Below are 20,757 nucleotides of genomic sequence, written 5' to 3' on the forward strand. Positions count from 1 at the left end.
TCTGAGCTCGTCTCTGTCTTTCATCCTCACGTTTGTTTCTCTCTCTCTCAGAATGTTTGATTTCACTTTTCTTGCTCTCAAAAATAAGACCCAGGTCGTGCTCACCTGTAAGTTTCCTCTGAGCGATGTTTGCGCACAGAAGGTCTTCAGTAAGATAACTTTAAATGTTTAGTAGTTGTAGTTGTTCCGGCTGCACTGTTTGTCCCGTCCCCCCCTCTGTTGTAACTTCCCAGGTGATTGCTCAACGAGGCGCACCTGGTCATGGAAGCTTACAAACTCCAGTCATGACATCTGAAGAGTGAAGCTTCTGGAGTTTTGTGCCTCTCAGACAGGAACCTTGTGTTGTTGGTCTTCTGTTAATGCTTTGGTTGTGTGTGTGTCCTTTTGTATTTGAGAGTTTTAAAGTGTTTCACGTGGCTACTTTTGGGTCAGATTGTGGCTTGTTGTTCCATTGTGAGGCGTAACACTAGTGACCCACAAGAAGCCAAGGAAATACTCCCAACACACTGAACTCGCTCACTTTAATCAAGTGAAACAAACTGATCGCTCTCCTGTAGAGACAGCCGACAACAGGGCTTCAGAATACTAAAGTGTGGACATTATCCCCGACCACATGAACCAGAGCGTACCTTGCATCCACATTTGTCGCTTTGCAGCAGAAGCAGATTGTATCCATCTGCATCTAACCCCACAAAAATCAAATTTAAAAATGTAAAACTGAAAAATATATAACACAAAGCTAAATGCTAAACCAACCAATGAAAATGTTGTTATTAGTAACATAATGAAGAGAGGAAAGGTGGAATTTGACTTTCCAAAGATGTATTTAAACATCTCTGCAAACCTATAGGGAAGGATGCAATAGGTAGCAATGTGCAAATGTGCACGCCACGTAAGCTAACTCTTAATTAATCCAACTCCTGTCAGGAAGTGCACCAAAGTTATAATCAGAAGTGTGCAAGACACAGCTGTGTGAATCTGTCCGGACCACCTGAGCGCTCGTACAGCCTGGACAAGAATGTTTCAGCCTCGTGCCCAAAATATCAGCGAAAGCTACATCCCAAATCTGTCGCAAACTTTTGTGTAATTCAAGTAAAAATGTTAAGTTCAAAATCAATGGCAAGATATTTACCTCAACACATTTATGTTGGGCACTTGTTTAGCTCATTGGCCATGGTCGCAGCGGCCGCAGGCTGGACTCCCGCCCTCGGCTCTTTGCTGCATGTCCTCCCCCACTTTCCTCTCCAAATATTTCCTGTCTATCTTTTGCTTTTCTATAAATAAAGGCCCCAAAAATAAAGATAATAAAGTAAATAACAACGGCATGTGTAAATCAGGAATCAATGCAGCAAACAAGGGTGCATGATGGGAAAGTCCTGGGAGCTCAGGTGATCTGGATCAGTTGGCAGACAGTCACCTCCTGAGCTCGCTGTGGACAGCCAGCAGTAAACAGTGGAAGAGACGAAAAGCACAAAGAACGTTTCTGTTTATGTCGATTCCAAATGAAAACATCTGTTACATTTTAACCGATTAAAACGGAATCAGTTTTTGGCTCCTTTGAGTCAGTTTATTGTCAAACCTGACAGAGACGAGGACACAGATCTGCTTTATTTTAAATTATACTTTATTTCATATAAAAACAAAACAATAAACAAATAAATTAGATATTTCTAAAATAATTCTCTTGAGGAAATGTTTAAGAACATCGTGACTGTTTACAGTTTTGTACCTGGAGAAGAGCAGACAGCTGGAATGTAAAGACGCATCCGGACACTTTGTATGTAAATGTAAGAGCTTCACTCCAAATGAGATATTCATCAGCGACACCGACCGTCACATGATGATTGACAGCTTAAATTACAAAGAAGGGAGGAGAGAAGACGCATGAATCCTTCATTGACACAATGGTTGACTGTTTTCACACACAGGGAGATGATTGGATGAAGCATTTAAGGCAATTCGGAATAAAAACCTTCTTCGAGCTTTTTGACACTTTGAAAATACAACTTTTGATGCAGGTTTTAACCAAATGAAGTTTCAGGACACCGAAGCTTTTAGAACAACCAAAGTTTGGACCAAATGTTCAGCACTAAAATTTGCGCTGGTGACCAACAGAAAACTGTGTTGACAGGGTTAACCTTTGATGGATGAGATCCAGAGAAAAGATATAACATTACCCGATCAAACAAGATCCATCAAACGTTTGAATATCTGTAAGTACATTGTTTGTCCTGAGGTCAGATTCAGGGGCTCGACTGGGACTCAGTTGGCACACAGGGGAGTTTTCTGCAGCTGGCCCTGGTGGCCCAATCTGAATTAAGATTTGTAATTTAAAAGATGGTGGCTGTGGGATAAAGATAGGGGCGTTTGGGAGAGAAGAGGACACATTTCCATAATAAGAGCCTCTTCATTTGCACACAAGCCCAACACCACCCCCCAACACTCCCTCTGGTCCGCAGTCACACCTATTAAGCCTGCAAAGCCTTCATTGTCCGGCCGGGCTGCGGACCTGAGGACCCCTCGCCAACAGATTGGGCTGGGTGAAGGGGTTAGAGCCAGACAAAGGAGGGACCCTCCCCCTTCTCTTCTATTTGAAATCAATCACACTGGCTTTCACATTCAGTGCCCACCCTCCTCCTCCTGCTCCCTGTGCTCCTCTCCTTGTCAGCAGTGACAGTGGGCTTGGGCGAGCTCCCCAACTGAGTCCCCCATGCTGAATCCTCTGTCCTGTCTTCAAGACAAGTCCCACCCTGGACACCCTGACAGAGCTGTTGTTGGAGGAAGACCACGTTACGTTGCCTCCACGTTTACATTACGTGTAAATGAGTCCGTCTCATGACCTTCGGCTCCATGAAATCTGGCTTCTTCAGAAATGCTTTTTCGATCTCGAAGGTTTTCATGGTTTTCGTCAAACAACAGCAGCAACAAGAACTTGGATCCTTCTGGTGTTTAACCACAAATTGGGTTTTGGGAGGTTTGGGGTCAAAGCAATTTGGTAAATTGAAAGTTTCATTCCAAAATTCAGAGTTGAAAAGTTGCAGCCCGATCCAAGATATTTGGCCAAATACATCTGAGGTCGGTGTGGTCAACGGAAAATGAGAATTTGTGTTCCTCAGTTCATCCAAACTCATAATCAGGCCACTTTTCAGAGAATACTGCTGATGTGGACCAAATCTCAACAGCATAACTGTTAGTGTGGAATTCAGAGTTGGACCTTAGTGCGTCCTAACTTTTTATTCAGACAATTTGAGATCATTAAGTTCAAATATTTCTGTATATTTTGGAATGAAACCTGAATATGAAGACAGTTTGTGACCGGTTTGGCACTTGAAACACTTGATTAAATTCCTCTGATAACCTTCATTTTTGTGTCATTCAGAATAATTTATAAAAGGCAATCGTCTTAAAGTTGTTGATATGTACATACAATATTTAGATATTCTAATATATTCACAGGAATCGTAAATTCAGGCACTTCGCTGCCGCCACAGCAACTTCTTAGCACAAGAGATCCTGAGATTTAAGACCGTTTTCTTCTTAAATAAGCATCACAAAAGTAAAATAATCTTATATAAAGAGATTTATATTTAACAATCAGTTTCTTCTGTTTTATCATAGCAAAATAAATCTTTTTTTTTAAACGTTAAAATGTCTTTATCAGCGAGGTTTTCACGCCCTGGGTTCGGGTTGAGATCATTGTCCGTCGCCTCTCTGGAGGAGAGTTCATCAAAGGAAGCTTGTGAGGCGTTCGAGTACCAGGGTCTCTTAGTGCCGCAGTTTTCCAACGTTACAGCTGTTCTTGGGCACAGTGCCAGAGCGGATAGTCCAAAGTACCACGTTTGTTTGTCCTCTTTTCTTCTGCCCACAATGAAATGTTTTTCTTCAAACCTTCACCATGTGATGAAGCCCACCGGCCTCAGTGCTCCACGTGCATATGTGTGTGTAAATGCCCACCTATCTGAGGGCTTTCCTGGCGCCATAATGGAGGTCCAATGTAATAAGAGAGAATAAAAACTTTAACTTAACTTTTAAAATGCAGCTATGGACCTCCAATATGGCCGCCAGTGAATGTCTTACATCACGTGAAAGCCCAAAGTAGAGTTCAAGTCTGTTCGTGTGTGAATGCCTTTAGTCTATCGGAGCGGCGCCTTCATGTCTATCCGGGAGCGCACGTCCTGGTAGCCCAGGAGGCAGGGGTCGGTGGACAAGGCATCGTGGGTAAAAACAGAGTCGTTGTCGGAGGAGCAGGAGCTTGACGTGTCCTCGCATGACGGGGAGTACTGCTCGAAGGGCGTCGACAGGTCCAAGTACTGAAAGAGAGAGAGGAAGAAGTTCAGCAGTTAGAAATGAAGACAAACGCAGAAACCAGCAGTGAAATGTTTGTTAAATTGGCTGTAAACACAATTGAATTTGGCGTCATTTAAAACTGCTTTTGAACACGCTGTTCCTTTAATTGTGTCCACATGTGGAGAACATCTATAATCTCAGTTTCAGACCACCACAGTCATGGAGAACAACAGTCTGGTCAACTCAAAGCCTCGATTTATGAACCAACAAATTCAGTCTCATGAACTCTTTGGTGTGTTGGTATGTATCCGGAGAGACGTTTCAACAATGTGAACGCTGCAGCCAAACACAGTTAGCTTTTGTTTGTTTGTTTACGAGTCTATCAGCCCGGGATCCTGCTCTTTACACGTTCACTCTTCTGCACTGAAGACATCTGGACGGCAGATTGTGAAACAGAGGAATGAACATGTGTGTGCATCTTCACGGCGGCATACGTTAGGCTTTGTGTGTGTGCGCGCGTGTGTTTGAAACCCACCTCGTCAGAGATGGACAGCAGCACTCGGTCCAGCTCCTCCACCAGCTGTTTGAAGGTCGGTCTCTGGGTGGGAACGGCGTGCCAGCACTCGCGCATCATCATGTAGCTAAAAAACAAAACAGCAACACATTTAGACGCTGTACAACTTTTGTATTATCAGACTCCAGCCCCCGCATGTCAGGACACAGACTCAGAGCTTAGACATCAATCAAAGACACTTAAAGAAGAGGACTTCCTGCTTACAGTTCGTGTGTGCAGTTGGAGGGTTTGTCCATTCTGTGTCCCTCCTTCAGCAGCTTAAAGAGCTCCTCCACGGGGATGCCAGGGTACGGTGAGCCGCCCAGCGTGAAGATCTCCCACATCAGAACCCCAAACGACCACCTGAGCACCAACAACAGGAGAGGAGAGACATTTTTTAGGACTTACATTTAAAGAACAAGGAGGGCTTCAGAACTTTCTGTTTTCTTGCAGTTATTTTATACATAAGAAGTTGGACTTACACGTCGCTCTGGTGCGTGTAGACTCTGTCAAACAAAGCCTCTGGTGCCATCCACTTCACCGGCAGTCGTCCCTGCAGAGCCAACATGAACACGTTAGAGCTCCACCTTCATTAATCACTTTTCATCTGAACACATTTTTCTCTCTGTAGAAGTTTTTTCCTTCCTCCTTCTCGCCACTCTTTTCTAATTAAGTCCCATTAAGCCTGCTGCCAATCAGAGGGAAACATCAGACATCTGTCTTGAGGGGTATTAAAGCTGTGAAAGGAGCCAGACAGGCATATCTGTACATGAAGATGTTTGAATTCTTTGATTGTATGATATGAACATGATACCTTATTGATCCCTGAGGGCAAATGTATATGTCAATTTACAGAGATCAGAGGTCAAGGCCAACATCTGATCTTCTAGGCTCAGTGGGGTTTCTAACTAAGCTGTAAGTTATTTGGATACGACCCAGTTTTTGATGAAGCCTGATTATAAATATTTTAAGGCACAAACATTTTGCTTCTCGACTGTACATAATTAAAGTTTAACTCCTGGAGAGTAACCTCAAACTGTCACTCACGTTGGTGGTTTTCTTGTAGTAGTCGATCTGGTGCACTCCTCTGGCCAGGCCGAAGTCAGCGATCTTCATCACGTTGTCCTCGGTCACCAGAACGTTTCTGGCTGCCAAGTCTCTGTGGATGCACTGCAGAGAGAGAGAAGAGAGAGATTTAAAGACTGATGAAAACCTAAAGTGAGCTTAAGGCCAACTGCTGGGTCTCCAGATTAGAGGATTAGCATAATGTTTAAATGGTCCTGGTTAAGGATTTCATGTCTAATTTGGTAAATCCGTAATCCGCAAAAAATGACAACCCTTGGCAAATAAAAGTAAAACCAAAATGTTCTATTAAAGAGTTTTACATCTATGAAAAGCGCTTTCTCTTGTAATGCTACATGTTCTTGTCTGTTCCAGGCCGTGGTTTGGAGGGGTCATGTAAAAACAAGGAGACAGGGGAGGTAGAAATGATTCACTGCAGATTTTCTCCAAAAATGAAAGACTCAGTCGTCTAAAGTCAACACACAGTGCCTCATTTTAGTGAACGCAACAAAATTAAAATGTCTTTATATAGAGAGCCGGGAGTTTGAAGAAATAACAACCCTTTGGGAGGAAAAAAGAAAGGCTCTGTTTGCCCACATTGAATGGATGTCATTAAGTTTATTTTGGTTTTCATTCGAAATAGACGTGGGATTTGTGGGGATGTGCAAAATGAACCAGTCTTGGTTTGCGGGTCTCCCCATAATGGAGGGTTAGTTTCAGACTCCTGCATTCTTAGGAGGCCGTGCAGCCAGAAACCTGATGCCTACACCCAGACGACAGTTCTGCTGCCTGTTTGCTAACAGATTTATGGCGGCGTTAAAAGGACAAAGCCCTGCGACGGAGGGACAGACAGATGGATGGATGGAGAAGAGTAAACAGGACTGAAGCTGCAGCAGCTCTCTGCTCAGGAATGCCTGTCTGAGACACCGGCTGGCGGACAAAGAGACATGTTGATAAGAAGCACACAGACAGAGTGCTTGCTGGGAAACTGAAAGGAATAGAAACATTGGGGGGCGGGGGTGGTAAGAAAAGAAAGGCAGCAAGAGACACAGAGGAAGCGGGAGAAAGAGGAGAAGGGTTGGCTCCCAACATGAACAGTCTTGACCAAAGTCATCCATATCAAGGCCAAGTGCCCCAATCCATAAACAAGAACAGTCCTCACATAATCAATTATTAACATATTGCCAGTTAATTTTGTCAACTGATCAATTGACTGAATCATTTCAGCTCTAAACTTTGGTTTCTTGAGCTTCCTCTTGACGTCTCTTGCCTCCATAAACGGCTAATGGAAATGTTTTACAACCACCAGAGAATCAACTCGCTCCACTGAAGGTATTTCCTCTCTTTAAAGTGAACATACCCTTTTAGAGGCCAGGTACTCCATCCCTCTGGCAACCTGGTAGGCACAGGACAGCAGGTCTTTGAAGGTGAGCTGCTCTTCAGGCACTTTTGTCACATCAAAGGTGTAGTCCATGCCGGGGGGTCGCCGGGCCCGCAGGTACTCCCTCAGACTGCCTTTGGAGGCGTACTCCACCAGCACATACAGAGGGCCTGGAGGGTAAACACAAACATGTTTGTGTGATGAAGGACAGGGTTGTTACCATTGTTGTTTTTAGCTCGGAGGCTTGGGACCACCATAGTTGAAACACTCTTAATTAGGTTGGTTTGTTGGGATTACAATAAAAAGGGGGTTTAGGAGGAAGGTAAAGGTTAGGCATTGTTTACCTTCCAAAATAAGGGTGCGTCATAATTAGCATTGACAAAGGAGTAGCTATCCCCTAATCCTTGATCTATTCACGAGCTTGATTGCCAAGAGGACTATCAGGTTAACTTGACTGACTTGTCCTAAGAAGATCCAACCTTGTTACCAAATACAGACGAAGAAAAAAGGTTTAGTCATGGGTCAGAAACTCACCATCCTGTGTGCAGACTCCGAGCAGGTTGATGATGTTCTTGTGTTTGTCCATCACCTTCATCAGTTCCATCTCAGAGATGAGGTCTGCCAGGTCTTTGTCTGTGGCATCATCTGAAGAAAAAACATGTGTTTAGAAACACGCCTTCCCCGCAGACGGAAGAATTGATTTCATCAATGGGGGTATTATTGTTTTATTTCTCTCCTACCTTTGAGCATCTTCACCGCCACAGTGGTCGCCTGATCTTGAGAGTCCTTGTTGATGCCGTAGGCGTCAGCTCTGACCACCTGACCGAAGCAGCCTTCTCCTAGAGGTTTACCCAACGTTAAACTAGAGAGAGAAACAGAGAAAGTTAGCAAAAATAAGTATGTCCAAATGAAAACTGTTGAAATCCATAATTTGGGGCTCTGGTTTCCAAAAACATAGGTTGTGTTGAGCCAAAAATGGGCTGCGGGCTTGTTTCTTTTTAGGTCCCCACATGATGTGAGGTCTACAATGTTTAAATGAGTCTGGATCCAAGAGGCCAAACCAAACTAAGTGAAGAAATACTCTCTGTGCAAGAGGCAGAACCTTTCACTAAACACTCTTACTGAAACGCAACACTTCAAATACTACAATATATTTGCTAACGACTACAGAAAAGATTATTAATTGGAGATAACTTACTTCTCCCTGGGGAACTCCCAATCCGGGTCGTAGGGCAATTCAAACTCCATGACTCCAGCCAACATGGGAGAGCAGCTGGACGAGAGACGAGCCACCCTCATCAACGACGCGCTGGACTTCCCTGAGGAGTTGGACTCCACCGAGTACTGAAGGAAGAGACAGAAAATTACAGTTTAGTTAGCAACCTTCAGGATCATACAGGAGACTTTCAAGTGCAGCGGTTCTGAACACATTCGTGTTAAGACGTTGCAGCAGGACACTTGGAAGGAACTCTCAAGCATCCCCAGGCCTTTAATCACAGTCACTGATATATTCCAAAGCATGTTTACCTGTCTGCGAAGAGGAAACTTGGAGAGCTTCTGCACAGGGAGGGCATCAAACGGCTCCCTTCGTGGGTGCACCTGCATTCGACACAACACCACGATGACGATGGCCATGATCAGAGCCAGGAAACCACAGGCGTAGATGATAATGTCGGTGTACTTGGTCTCCATGGTGTCCATGGCGTCTGCTGCTTCCTCTTCTACAAGAAAAGAAGGACAATTTTTAGGAGAAATACGTTTAACCCAAGTGACATCTTCACATTCTGATTATTTGAGTTCGTCATTGCCAAGATGAAACTCGCTGAATCGCTTGCTGCCAATTTAAGGAAACAAATGTGTATGCATTGTAGCTTTGTGTTTATGTTTGTCAGCAACATCGTTATGCAGACGATGCAAGAATGTTTTTTGAAGGATTAAAAGTTGGAATCATTATTTACCTGAGATAACAGTGAGCCAAGCCGATTGGTGGGCGAATCCAATTGAATTCCCAGCCAGACAGGTGTACTCTCCTGCATCCTCCATGGTTACTTTGGACAGGTAGAGCACCTCCACCTCTGACATGTTCAGACTGCCGGTCTGTACAACACAGATGCAGAGAAAAAGACATTAACAGTTAGAACACAACTACAAACCAACTAATGGCAAGTAGGAGCAGATAAAGCAAGCTGCAGTCTGTTGGACAGAGATCCGAACTTTTTTCGTCTTCTTTTCTTTTTTCTGTTATATGTTACCAACCTTGAGGACCTGAACGTATGGCGTCCCATCATGACCGTAGCGGCTGCCGTTCCTTTCAATGTGTTTGAGCCACTGAATGTGAGGCTGGGCGTCGCTGTACACCTTACAGTGGAACTGGACGTCGCTGCCCACCACTGCTGTCGTGTTGGCTGGTAGACCCGCCTGCAGGATTGGCCGATGAGGGGAACGCTCTATAATGGGAAGAAATCAGAGGAGATGTGAGCAAAGTGGGGAAAGATGAAAGATAGCATTAAGCTCCAGAGTCCCTATCCAGAGCTTAAAGGCTTTCCTCCTCTCAGGGCAACAGTTCAAAGGTGATTCAGGGACATGGAGAAGGAGATTTAACTGATCTGCCAGGCGTGGAGTCTCAGGAATACCCCTCTCACCAGGAGTCCGTGTAGGCAGGACAAACTGGACTCATTGGAAGCTGTGGCTAAAACATCCTTGTCCATTTAACAGCCAACAAACATCTAAAAACACCCAGCAGTTGATGCTGTCAACTTAAATGTGTTTATATTCTGACAAAAGAGCAAAACTGTCATTATCAGATAAAAATCTGTTCCATTAGCATGGCTCTTTGTCAGCTGGTCGCCGGGTCTCTTTGATCTGTGGTTACTCTCGCTCTCTGATCTCGTTAACTGTCTCGTTAGTTTTCTCCCCCCGTCAATGGGGACGGAAACTGACCCCGTGGTGGACAGACAGCAAACAAATGAACAAACAAACCGCAGAACTCCTCGATCTCCTGTCACAGGTCAGGTAGAAAACTGGTGTGGACGCCAGACGGCCCTGTCACCCCTGCGAACCCCCCTTACTATCCCCTCACTCAGCACCGAGGCTTTTGACCAACAACTGTTGCTATTGCTGCCATGAATACTGTCAATTCAGAAAAATCAGGTTTAAAGAATACTAACTAAATTTGTTTAGGGAAGAAACGTATCTAAATGTTGGGTTGAGAAACAAAAAGCACTGGACAGCACTACACGGGATCTCTTACCAAGGACATCGAGGACGTAGCTGTGGGCGATGAAGCCGTATTTGTTCTCCACCACGCAGGTGTAGTTTCCTCTGTCTGAAGGCACGACGCTCTCCATCACCAGGCTCCAGTGCTGGTGTCTCAGCTAGACAACAAAAACACACAATGACATCAGCGTTGATGGAACATCACTGTTCTAACTTAAAACTCTGCCAGATCATTCAAATGATGTGGCATCTGTGATACCACCCTCACCTTAATGCCCCCGATGCGGTGCTCCCCTCTAAATTCACGTCCATTTTTGAGCCAGCGGATGCTTGGCATGGGGCTTCCCATGGCCGGGCAACGGAACTTCACGGTATTGCCTGCAGGAACAGCATACAGCTTCTTCTCCATACGCTGGGTGTGGGTCCAGTAGGGACCTGTATAAAGACCAACCAGAGATCAGTTAGTCAGATGGCTCCAATGAGGCCGAGAGGTGGAGTTGAACCAAAAGATTGGCGTTACTTAAAAAACATCAACACACCTCCTCTGGAGAAGTAAACCTGGTCGGTTTCGATCTCAGCCGATGCATCCTCCAAGCCGTTGTCCTCATCATCATCTCCCGACCCCAACGAGTCTGAAAACATGACAAACAGGAGGTATGAAGATCATTTCTGTGAACCGTTAGCTTGTTAATGGGCTAACTTTAGCTAGCATCTGTTTGGCCAAATATATAAAAAGCACTGACATGATTGGCTTTATAAAACCCATCTTGAATCAATAACAACTTTTAATTATCAGTGTAAGAATCCCTACCTGCCACAGTGATGGTGAAGTTCCTCACAGGCTCTTTGGTTCCTCTGAGAACACAAACATAGATGCCTGAATCCTCGTATGTGACGTCTGTGATCTCCATGATGGCACCACGGATCTGGATTCGGGGCGTAGGAACAACCCGTCCTCCCTCCTTGTACCAGTTCACCGCCATGCCGGGCCGGGTGCTCATGTCACAACGCAGTTTCAGGACGTTCCCCGGCTCTAACAGGAGATGTTCTGTGGTGTCCTCATTTAGATCCTCGAGAACGTCTGTTGAAGCCAAAGAACAAAGTGTGAAACAAGTGAAAACAAGGTGTTAGCATGTTAGCTAGGATAGAGCACAACCTTTCTTCCTGTGCTGTCGATGTTTCATTTATTTCTATCAAACAATGCAAGCAGGTTATTTCTTCATCTGGCGTCCAAAGCAAGTAGCCATCACCTCAACTATGACCTCCAGCTCTTCAACCCCTTTATCTCCACCCCCCACCCCCCCGAGTTCACACAATGAAATTACCATAGAGACCAGGAGGCCAAACTGATCCAACCCTCCTCCACACACACCCTCCCTCTCCCAGAGAAAGAAAGAAAAGAAGCATGGAGGACAAGAAGCTAATGAACATGTTGCAGCGTGACAGTGGACGGAGAGTAAATCTGAGGGGCGGTGAAGGTTCACTGGAGATCTAAGTGAGCGAAGGGAGGAGAAAAGTTCACTCCAGCCGTGGGAGGAAGACAACAGATGGCCGCCATACTGTCTACATTTTACATTTGGTACCAACAGTGTGCTTAAATTACTTCATCGTCAAGTATTTTCAAACGATGGGAAGTTTGGCTGCTAAACTACTTTGTGATTGCTCTGGCTTCGATATTCAAGAGGGGAAAATGCTCACATATTTGAATGCTACTTTTTCCAGTATGAAGTAACCGTACCTTGGGGGATGTCAGCATCAGACAGGTCCACAGTTCGGGTAATGATGGTACCTGTAGAAGGCAAAAGTTGAATTAGTGTGAGCAATAAAGGAGCCCAACAAATGACATCTTAACGGCACAAAAACTGGTCTGATGTGCAAAATGTTGGCTTGGTAAGAGGAGAGTCTCACCTGGCAGGACCTCCAGCCACGCCGACTGCATGGCCTGTACCGTCTGTCCTGCGTGGGTGCTCTCAGCCATGCAGATGTACTCTCCTGCATCCTCCACGGTGATGTTGGACAGATGCAAAGTGTTCAGCTTGGACCCGTTGCTCTGCAGCGCCTGTATACAAGAGAGACACCACCTTAACACCTGTTGGACATCAGGAGGACAAAAGAAAAGCTTCCACCAGTCGATCTGTTCTCACCGTCAGAGCCTTGAGGCCAGGCTGTCCTCCTTTACTCCGTCCCGGTGCTCCGGCGTCCGTCTTCAGCCACTGCACCTTAGTGGACGCCGGCCGGTGGATTTTACACAACAGTTTCACCTGCCCACCCACCACCGCCGTCGTGTTTTCAGGGTAACCTGGAACAATCAGAGGCCTGGAGACCCGGAGATCTGGACGGGAAAAAGTAGGGTTGAAGAAAGATTTTAGTTATTTCGGGCCTGTGTGAATTTAATTCCTAGTTTTATTTGCATGCTTGACTTTAGGAAGGAAGGAAGGAAGGAGGAATTGATGCTAACCGACTCCTTGTGCCCTTCAGTATTTTGGAAACTTGCTATGAATGCTTCTTGTTTACTTCCAAACCAGTTTCAAGATCTTGTTATTCCAAAGAGTCTAAAGTTGTAAACCACTGCTACAAAGCTCGTTAGTGAACATGAAGTGAACCACACTCAGTGGCGTCTCAGTTTACCTCTGAACCTCTGCCCTGCACAAGAAGTACACAATGTTCCTAAACAGCCGCTGTCATTTAAGCCACCAGGACCTGCTGATAGAGTGCCCTGATAACCCGGCAACTATCGTGTCACCGTCAGCCACAGTGCCATCCATTCAGCGGGTCACTCGCCCAGTTATGTCCTCGCCCACTCACTTGTTGGAGCATATGTGCGCCCTGGCCGTGGACCTCGCTCTCTTGCTGCTCAGTCACTCAGAACGAGCAATTTTCCAGGGCAATTTTCTGTCTGATTGCTTCCTGCGAGCACTTAGTGAAAAGGCAATCTGTTCTCTTGTCCGAGTGAAGTGCTGCCTTTTTTTCTAATCGCCCAGAGTACATGTAGAGGTAGCGCTTTAGGAGCAAACGCACACTAACTACCTTGTAAGTGGAAATTCAGAAGCACTGATTGGACAGAGAACCAGCAAATGAAAAGAGATGGCTTGTTTTTACGTGAGCACACTCATCACTTAGCCTGCTCTGATTGAAATCTACAAACTGTGCCCTCTGAGTTCAAAATATTAAGAATATAAAATCCAATTTTCCTCTGATGGGCCAAATTTGACCACTGTAAAACTAAGAGTATGATGAACACACACACACACGCTAATGAACTTGCAGAGACAGGGACGGTGCCCGGGAGTTGAACTCGCGGCGGAGTGTGAATTGTCACCCAGAGGCGAGGGGGCAAACAAAACACAACACAACACAAACAAACCGCTCGGCTGCTGCGAGCCAACCGGCCGGTCAAACAGCCGGCCGGCTCGGCCTGCAGCGGAGCCCTTTGAGGAAACCGGCACGGACAATGAAGAGGCCTCGGACAGTTTGATGCTCTAACGTAGCAGTGAAAGCCCTCCAGAAAGTACAGTACAAGCAGGTCGAGTAAACCAGGCTTTTTACTCGTTTCTGCAGCAGTAGGAGGATACAAAGACTTTTTAAAGGGTTAATCTGTGTCGTTTTCAACAACTGTAACTCCTCCTGTGAGTCCCTGCATACATGCAAACATTATATACTCATAAATTAAATGTTGCTTTATTTGGAAGTATTTCTTCTCTTTCTTGGAGGCCACAAGTAGCAGCTGAAAGCTCTGGAGGAGAGTTCAGACTTTTTGTTGCACTTTAAGATCAACATCAAAGTTTCTCTGAGTCAGTAAGAGGATCTGCTCATGTGTGTAATCATACATGATTGCATTTATGTTTCACTTTGTTAGCGTCCATTCATTATCTATTCATAGACAAGTTACCAGTTAGGCGCTCAGCGGTCAGCTTCTTTCAGCCGGCGGCCCTGGTCTGATCGTTCGGTCTGACCAGCAGATGCACTTTTAAAAATGTGCCAACCCACTTATTCTGAGCAAAGAAAAGCAGCGTTCTGCTGCGTCTTTATGCTGCAAACTGTGGAGGAAAACAATCAACGAGGCTGTTTTGACTTTGAACATGACTCCTTCTGTGTGCATTTCCTGTTTTTCTGTTTGATTTAGAGCAGGACTAAAGCTACACTCTTCCAGTCTGTAATGATGTGGCAGAAAACAGAACTTTAAATAAATTTCCTGGAGGAGGAAAAAAAACTTTGGACAAGTCGTCCGCTGCATTTAGCAGCTCGCGGTTTGTAACATAAGGAGTGTAATTATATCTGCAGAACGCTGTGATTTATTTTCTCTCTGAGTTTTTATCAGATTAACAACATGACAGAAAAAACGCCCGAGGACCGAGAATAATTGGAATAGTTTTATAAAAGCGGTGTGTAATTTACTGTAATTGTGACCTTGTTTGGATTGCACAGATATTTCAAAATAAGACGGGCTGTAGAGAAATGTACTGAGTTTAATGATGCTCCTGTTTAACGAAGAAGTTGGATTTTATTTGACTTCAGCTCATTAAAGTGGTTTTTTGCAGGAAATTGTAAAATTGGAAAGAATTCTTCCACTTTCAACAAGAATGTTTGAATGTGGCTTCACAGATTTGTGCAGGACCTGCAGCACAAAGATAAAGTTGTATCTCCACAGCTGCAGCTTTTTACGACCTACAGATCTTCCTATCATCCATCCTGGTTTGTCTCTTTGCTCATCTGTCGTTTTCATAAAGCTTCCTCCGGGCCTTCTCCTGCACGCAGTCGTCTAAACACGCCGGGTCCTGCAGTACAAAGTGGAGCTGCAGGGACGGAAAAGAGGCAGCTTCTGTGCTCAGTGCCTCTGGGGGAAACAATCCACTTTGTCTTTCATCAATCTACAGAAAAATGTCAACGCTCGTCCTTTAATCTGACTCAAAAACTGATCCAGTAAAACAGAAGTAAGTGATTGTGTCGGCTTCAGAAAGCTGCTGATTCTATTGACCAGTCTTTCTGATACGTCTTAACTCAATGGAAAAATCTTTATGGAACTTAAAACCAACAATGTCTGACTTATTGCATCGGCTTCTGTCTGTAAAGCATGAATGAAAAAGCCCCTTCACCCCCTCCTCTCCGTCCTCTATAGCTGGCACGCAGCCAGGCACATTTACACTTCCGAGCCTCAGGGCCTCGGACGGATCAGGTAGCACAGTTTACGGCAGCAAAAACACTGAGAGCTTTCTCCCCCCGCCTTCCTCGCTCCATCCGAGACTCTCTGTCATTTTTCCTGTCACCTTGACTTCCTCTGCGGCCGCGGCTGCCAAGAAACTGACACTTTCTAACAAGGGAAAGTGGACTGATTGTAACCTTTACAGATCAGGTTTCCACAAAATGTCTGCGGTTCCAAACCAGCAGATATTCCAGCCACACATTTTACATAACATAACCCTCTAAAGATGCAGAAGGAATGAAATGTGATTTCAGAGCAGATTTGTTTGAAGCTTTCAGATGATCTTACCTTTAGTTCTTCCGTCGCCGATGACCCTGGAGGAGACTCTGTCCATCAAACACAGCAGGAGGACGCAGAACGTGCAGACCCTCGCCATCTCCTTGATGTGTCTTATGGTTATAAGGTGTAGAAATGTGTGTTTGAAGCCTGGGACTGGCCTCACACTCCGGTCCCTGGCATTGGAAAACTCCAGAAGCCCACAAAGTCTCTAAATCTGGATCCTGCAGGGACAGAAAACCACAAGGGAGACGGTTATCAGCTGATCAGAAACCTGATTCTTTCAGCTTAAAAGCAGCTAAACTTTCTGTTCAGTCTTTAACCAGGTGACAGAAAGCACAAATAATTCTTCAGCCCAACAGTTCAGGATCCTGTTTGGACTGCGAGCAGCTGTATTCGTCACCAGATGTCCTGCTAACTGTCCCGCTCGTCCGCCTCACATTGTCCAGGCTCTCCTGCGTCATGAATAAGGAGCAGGGCTGTTACCGCCTGTTGTTTGTCAATGGATGGCGCTCAGTCTGGCCCGGGATAATGGGCCCTCACTAGGAAAACACTTGAAACTTGCCAGGAAGCTACAGAATCTGGAGGAGCAGCGGAGAGACTCGACTAGCAGCTGATGAGGTTCGGGACAGGAGGTGGAAATATACGACAAGTGTATGAGCAAAAAGGGGAATCAAGTGCCGACACATGAAACTTTTAGTCTTTTATATCACAGTGTAACTCTAACCTTCACTCGTGTCTTTACTGGCAGCAGTTAGGTAACACGGTTGGACACAATGTTTTAGTTTTTTAAATAATTTAGCTGTTTTAAATGTAGACTTTAGGCCTGCGAGGGCCCAGCAACTGTTTGGTTTCTGGATTGTCAGAAATGAGGAGAGAAAAAGGCCGTGACTGTTTCCCAAAGCTGAAAGTTGGGTCTATAAATTTTTGTCAGGCCGACGGTGCAAAGCCACCAGAGATATTCAGATGTTTTTTTAGAGAACAAAAAGAAGCTGAAAAATCTGCACACCAAGATGGATGTAGGATTCTGGATCCGTGTTTGGCTGAATCATTTCCTCCAATAAACTCTTGATTCATCAAAGTTTCAGCTCAAATAATCTTTGCTCTAATAAAATATGTTTAACTGCTCAGTGCATTTATTCTATTAGAGAAAGGTACATTTTCAACCTTTATAAAACAGCTTTTAACCTCCACAAAACGTCTCTCTGTAAGAATAACATCACCTGAATTCCAGGAGTAAATGTTTTTCTACTCTTATTATCATTAAAAATGTTATAAAGATTTTATACAGAGAACTTTAAGAACATTTTGTCGCCATGAATTAATTCTGCAGACAAACTATAAACTCTGACAGCCTGCAGGAATATTAAAGGTAGAGTACAGAGATATTTCTGCTGCGAGTCGAGCCAACTGCGCACAGGCGCCAGACCCTGGTGTGTGCGCTCCATGCATACATGCCGCGCCCACACACACACACACACACACACTTTTAAAGAACCAGCTTGCTGAATGAAACGTATTCTTTCTCAATTAAGGACTGGAAAAAAAACTTCTTCTCCTGCTGCTGCTAATTCCGCTGGCACGCTGCTGCGTTCAGCTGGAGCCCCAATACCTCTACTGTATTCTGCTCTCGGCTCAGGACGTCACTGGGCAGTTCTGATTTTGTAATGAGCTGCAGATATCTGTCACATAATCACACTTAATAAATCTGCTCTGAGCACTATGACTCTCAAACATCCCTGATGGTTTATAGGAAACCAAAGAGCTGCTAAAAACACAGAAGGCCTGTAACTACTGATGTTATGGATTTATAATGACTTCAAGGGTCACAATGTTTGCACATGTGTACCAATCAGTCAATAAAATCGATCAGTCAGTCTGACACATCCTCAGATCAATTTAAAAGATAAAAAATAAACGTTATATTAACATTTTTACTTTTGAATTCCCCCAAATTAGAAATGTCTGATAAAAACTGCCACTGTGTCAATGTATCAACTTTAAGCTGGAGAAATGGGAATAAAATGTTTCTTTTGCAATAATTGAATGTGGGCATTCCTGTGATTTGTGGCCAGCCAGGGTTCAAACTCGACTCTAAGCGAGACAAACGCACTTTTCTCCTGACAAATAGTCCCTGCGGAAGGTTCAATGTCTGTAAAACTTTGTGAAAGAAACAGTTTGTCTCCTAAAATCCTGTTTAAATGATAACAACTGGGTTAATCCACTAGTTTACAATGCAAATGAGTCAGGCTGGGAGCTAAAGGAACACATCTTCAGATGCCTTGTTTCAAGACTCTGCTTCAGCCGATCGCTGCAAACACATGAAAAACCAGAATAACCTCACAGTAATGGTAAGATTTAAGACTTAAATAATTGAATATCAGGGTTCTTTCAGTAGATGTGTGTGGTAATCTAACCCTCACTCCGCCATGCCCGCTGAAAATGAATGAAACAACAACTCTCCAGCTGTCTCAGTCTGTTTTCACCCACCTTTCCTCCCGGGCTGTCCTCGCGGAGATGAGGGGGGGAATCACTCCTTCTCCCGGCCGATACGAGCGAATATTGAAACCCTCATTTGGAAGCTTTAATATCTCCTCTGCAGTCTAAGATTGTGTCTTTGCTGTTGTGTATCCGGCTGAAAACGAAGCTCATAAATCCATCAAAAACAGCCCCTTGGAACATGAACGACAGCTGCCGGGCTCAGCCGTGTGATCCCGCTGGGCAAAGTCCACTGCAGCCGGCCGCTCAGAAAGCTAAATCCATGAAGCGAAAGAGCAACAAACGCGAAGCGAAATGTGGAGTTTAAGTAAAAATAAGTCCCTTCTCGCTCTGAAAATGTTGAAAAAGATTCCTTCTGACGTGAGAAAGAGACTGACAAACGGGTGGTAAAACGTGCCCGTGGTTTGGAGTCCCGTCTCGATATGACTCTAGTCTTGGGTAACTCTTGCCGTGCGTCTTTACGCAGCGCTCCTGTAAGTTCTCCTCTCCTCTGTGACTGAATCCCGGTGAAATGTGGAGCTCAGCGTCCTCGTACGTTTCTCTTCTACAACAGAGAGAGAGAGAGATAGAGAGAGAGAGACTGCGTCCTCCTCACAGCAGCCCTCCTTCAGCACTACTGCTCCTCTCCGGACGGCAGTCACAACAACAATGGTCTGAGAGCGGCCAGGGGAGCAGGAGGAGGGAGAGAGAGAGGAGAGAGGGGAGGGGGAGCGCTTCTGTTACCCCCACACACACAAAAAAAACTACCCCCCATCCCTCCAAAGAGCTGGCAAATAAAACCCAAGACCCTCTGCCTCCCCTCCTCTCCACAGCTCGCTAAACTTGTCCTGGAATAAAACAAATACCGAACAACATTTAAAGTTTTTAAATGATTTCAGGAGCGTCTCTTTACGCGTGCCGAACTCTCCTCATAAATCACGTTATGAAAGCTGTTTGTGTTTTTTTTAACGCCTCATAATTTATTGCGGGTTAATTGTCCTTTATGCAAACAGAGCGTTAAGGCCTCTTTAGGAGACGCATTCAATTAAGATGCTTCAGTGAGTGAAGGCTGTGAATTGCCTCCACGTTTTAATTGCATCAGTAAAAGAACAAGAGCCAGTAATCCCATTAGCTGCATGAAGCAGAGAATCAAGATCAGCCCTGTTTAACACTCGGAGGCCTCATGTGCTGACATCAGATGAAGTTTTAAGTTTCAGATCACAGAGAAGTTCTGATGTCGGATCAGAGAAAGATGTTTTACTTGTATGAGAGGAATAAATGTGCTGCAGCAGCTCGAGCTCAGCATACAGGGGAGATAACGGAAACACCTGATAATGACAATCAAGTGATAAAAATGTGGACACAAGATTACATTAAGAAGACTCATTCACTTCTCTCCTTCTCCCCACTTCAGCTGAGTTTGCTTACACACCAGTGTCTCTCCAACAACAATGATATTACACAACTTTGTTTTTGTCTCGCCTTCAAAATAAAAGCTAATGTTCCTCTAAATAAGTGTTCCTAACTGTGATTTTTAGGCGCACAGCCACTATAAAAGTTTCTAAACCAGCAGCTTTACAGGTAACATCAAAGGTGAAAAGTTTTCTATGATAGTATAAGTTAAAATAAATGGAATAAAAATGATTTATCGTCTGTTATAAGCTCTGAAAATTCAGTCATGTCTCCTTGTTTGTTAATCACATGTTCTTTTTTAGCCTGTTCTCACTGGCAAGTCGTCAAACACCAGCGCTTTGTCGAGATTCAGATGCACAAAGTAACTTTAAGCACCTGCATGACTTCAATTTAAACCCACTCGCAGCAATGTTACACGTTTCTGCACTTCGAGACATCGTGGAAAGACAAAGAAAGTCCGCTTAGTGTTGAGGACAGGAGCAATAGATAGATTTGTGTGAAACCATAAGTCATCAGTGACTTTGTATTCGACTCCCCCGGTGATGTTTCTCCTTAACTTTGGTTTTCAGCCTAAACGTCACCAAACTTGTGACGAAGCGGGCGACCAAGTTTGATGTGGACGAACTTGTCTGGCCTGCACAGAACGATTCCCTCAAACTAATCCAACTAGAACTCGGCCTGAGCCAGACCTCATTTCACTCCTCTTGTACCTGAAGGGGGGCAATTATTGTCTGCAGCCAGGGTCTATAGGGAGACCTTAGAATCACATTTTAGTTTGGGTGTCCACACAGTTTCAGCCAACTAGCTTATAAAACATCCAGAAAAACAACATATGGATGAAGAAAATGTCTCTTCATTTCATTAATTCCAAAATGCACATCAACCAACAGA

General features: G+C 44.7%; 1 protein-coding gene across 1 annotated transcript; it reads right to left on the bottom strand.

The window, feature by feature from the left end:
• Window positions 1–1,606: 1,606 nt before the first annotated feature.
• fgfr4 (fibroblast growth factor receptor 4) lies at window positions 1,607–19,077 on the bottom strand. The gene is made up of 21 exons (XM_069677139.1): window positions 18,466–19,077; window positions 15,988–16,199; window positions 12,644–12,831; window positions 12,408–12,558; window positions 12,238–12,288; window positions 11,311–11,580; window positions 11,039–11,131; window positions 10,768–10,934; window positions 10,534–10,657; window positions 9,540–9,730; window positions 9,242–9,380; window positions 8,811–9,004; window positions 8,482–8,627; window positions 8,024–8,145; window positions 7,818–7,928; window positions 7,263–7,453; window positions 5,888–6,010; window positions 5,323–5,393; window positions 5,066–5,203; window positions 4,823–4,928; window positions 1,607–4,310 (listed from the first exon to the last, which is right to left on the bottom strand). Exons 2-21 carry the CDS (start codon window positions 16,073–16,075, stop codon window positions 4,134–4,136), a joined length of 2,841 nt encoding a protein of 946 aa, XP_069533240.1. The 5' UTR covers window positions 16,076–16,199; window positions 18,466–19,077; the 3' UTR covers window positions 1,607–4,133.
• Window positions 19,078–20,757: the final 1,680 nt, after the last annotated feature.

This window comes from Semicossyphus pulcher, unplaced genomic scaffold (assembly GCF_022749685.1).
Source record: "Semicossyphus pulcher isolate SPU_LCO1_2020_fin unplaced genomic scaffold, fSemPul1.0.p SCAF_10, whole genome shotgun sequence".
In the NCBI taxonomy this organism is placed as follows: Eukaryota; Metazoa; Chordata; class Actinopteri; order Labriformes; family Labridae; genus Semicossyphus; species Semicossyphus pulcher.

What these genes read in the sequence shown, in the direction of transcription:
- fgfr4 (XM_069677139.1), bottom strand. Translation starts at nt 16,075, where the DNA reads ATGGCGAGGGTCTGCACGTTCTGCGTCCTCCTGCTGTGTTTGATGGAC. An exon ending in GGTTTACTTCTCCAGAGGAG is followed by an intron (nt 10,935 to 11,038) that starts GTGTGTTGATGT and finishes GTCTTTATACAG; the next exon opens with GTCCCTACTGGACCCACACC. An exon ending in CATACGTTCAGGTCCTCAAG is followed by an intron (nt 9,381 to 9,539) that starts GTTGGTAACATA and finishes TGTGTTGTACAG; the next exon opens with ACCGGCAGTCTGAACATGTC.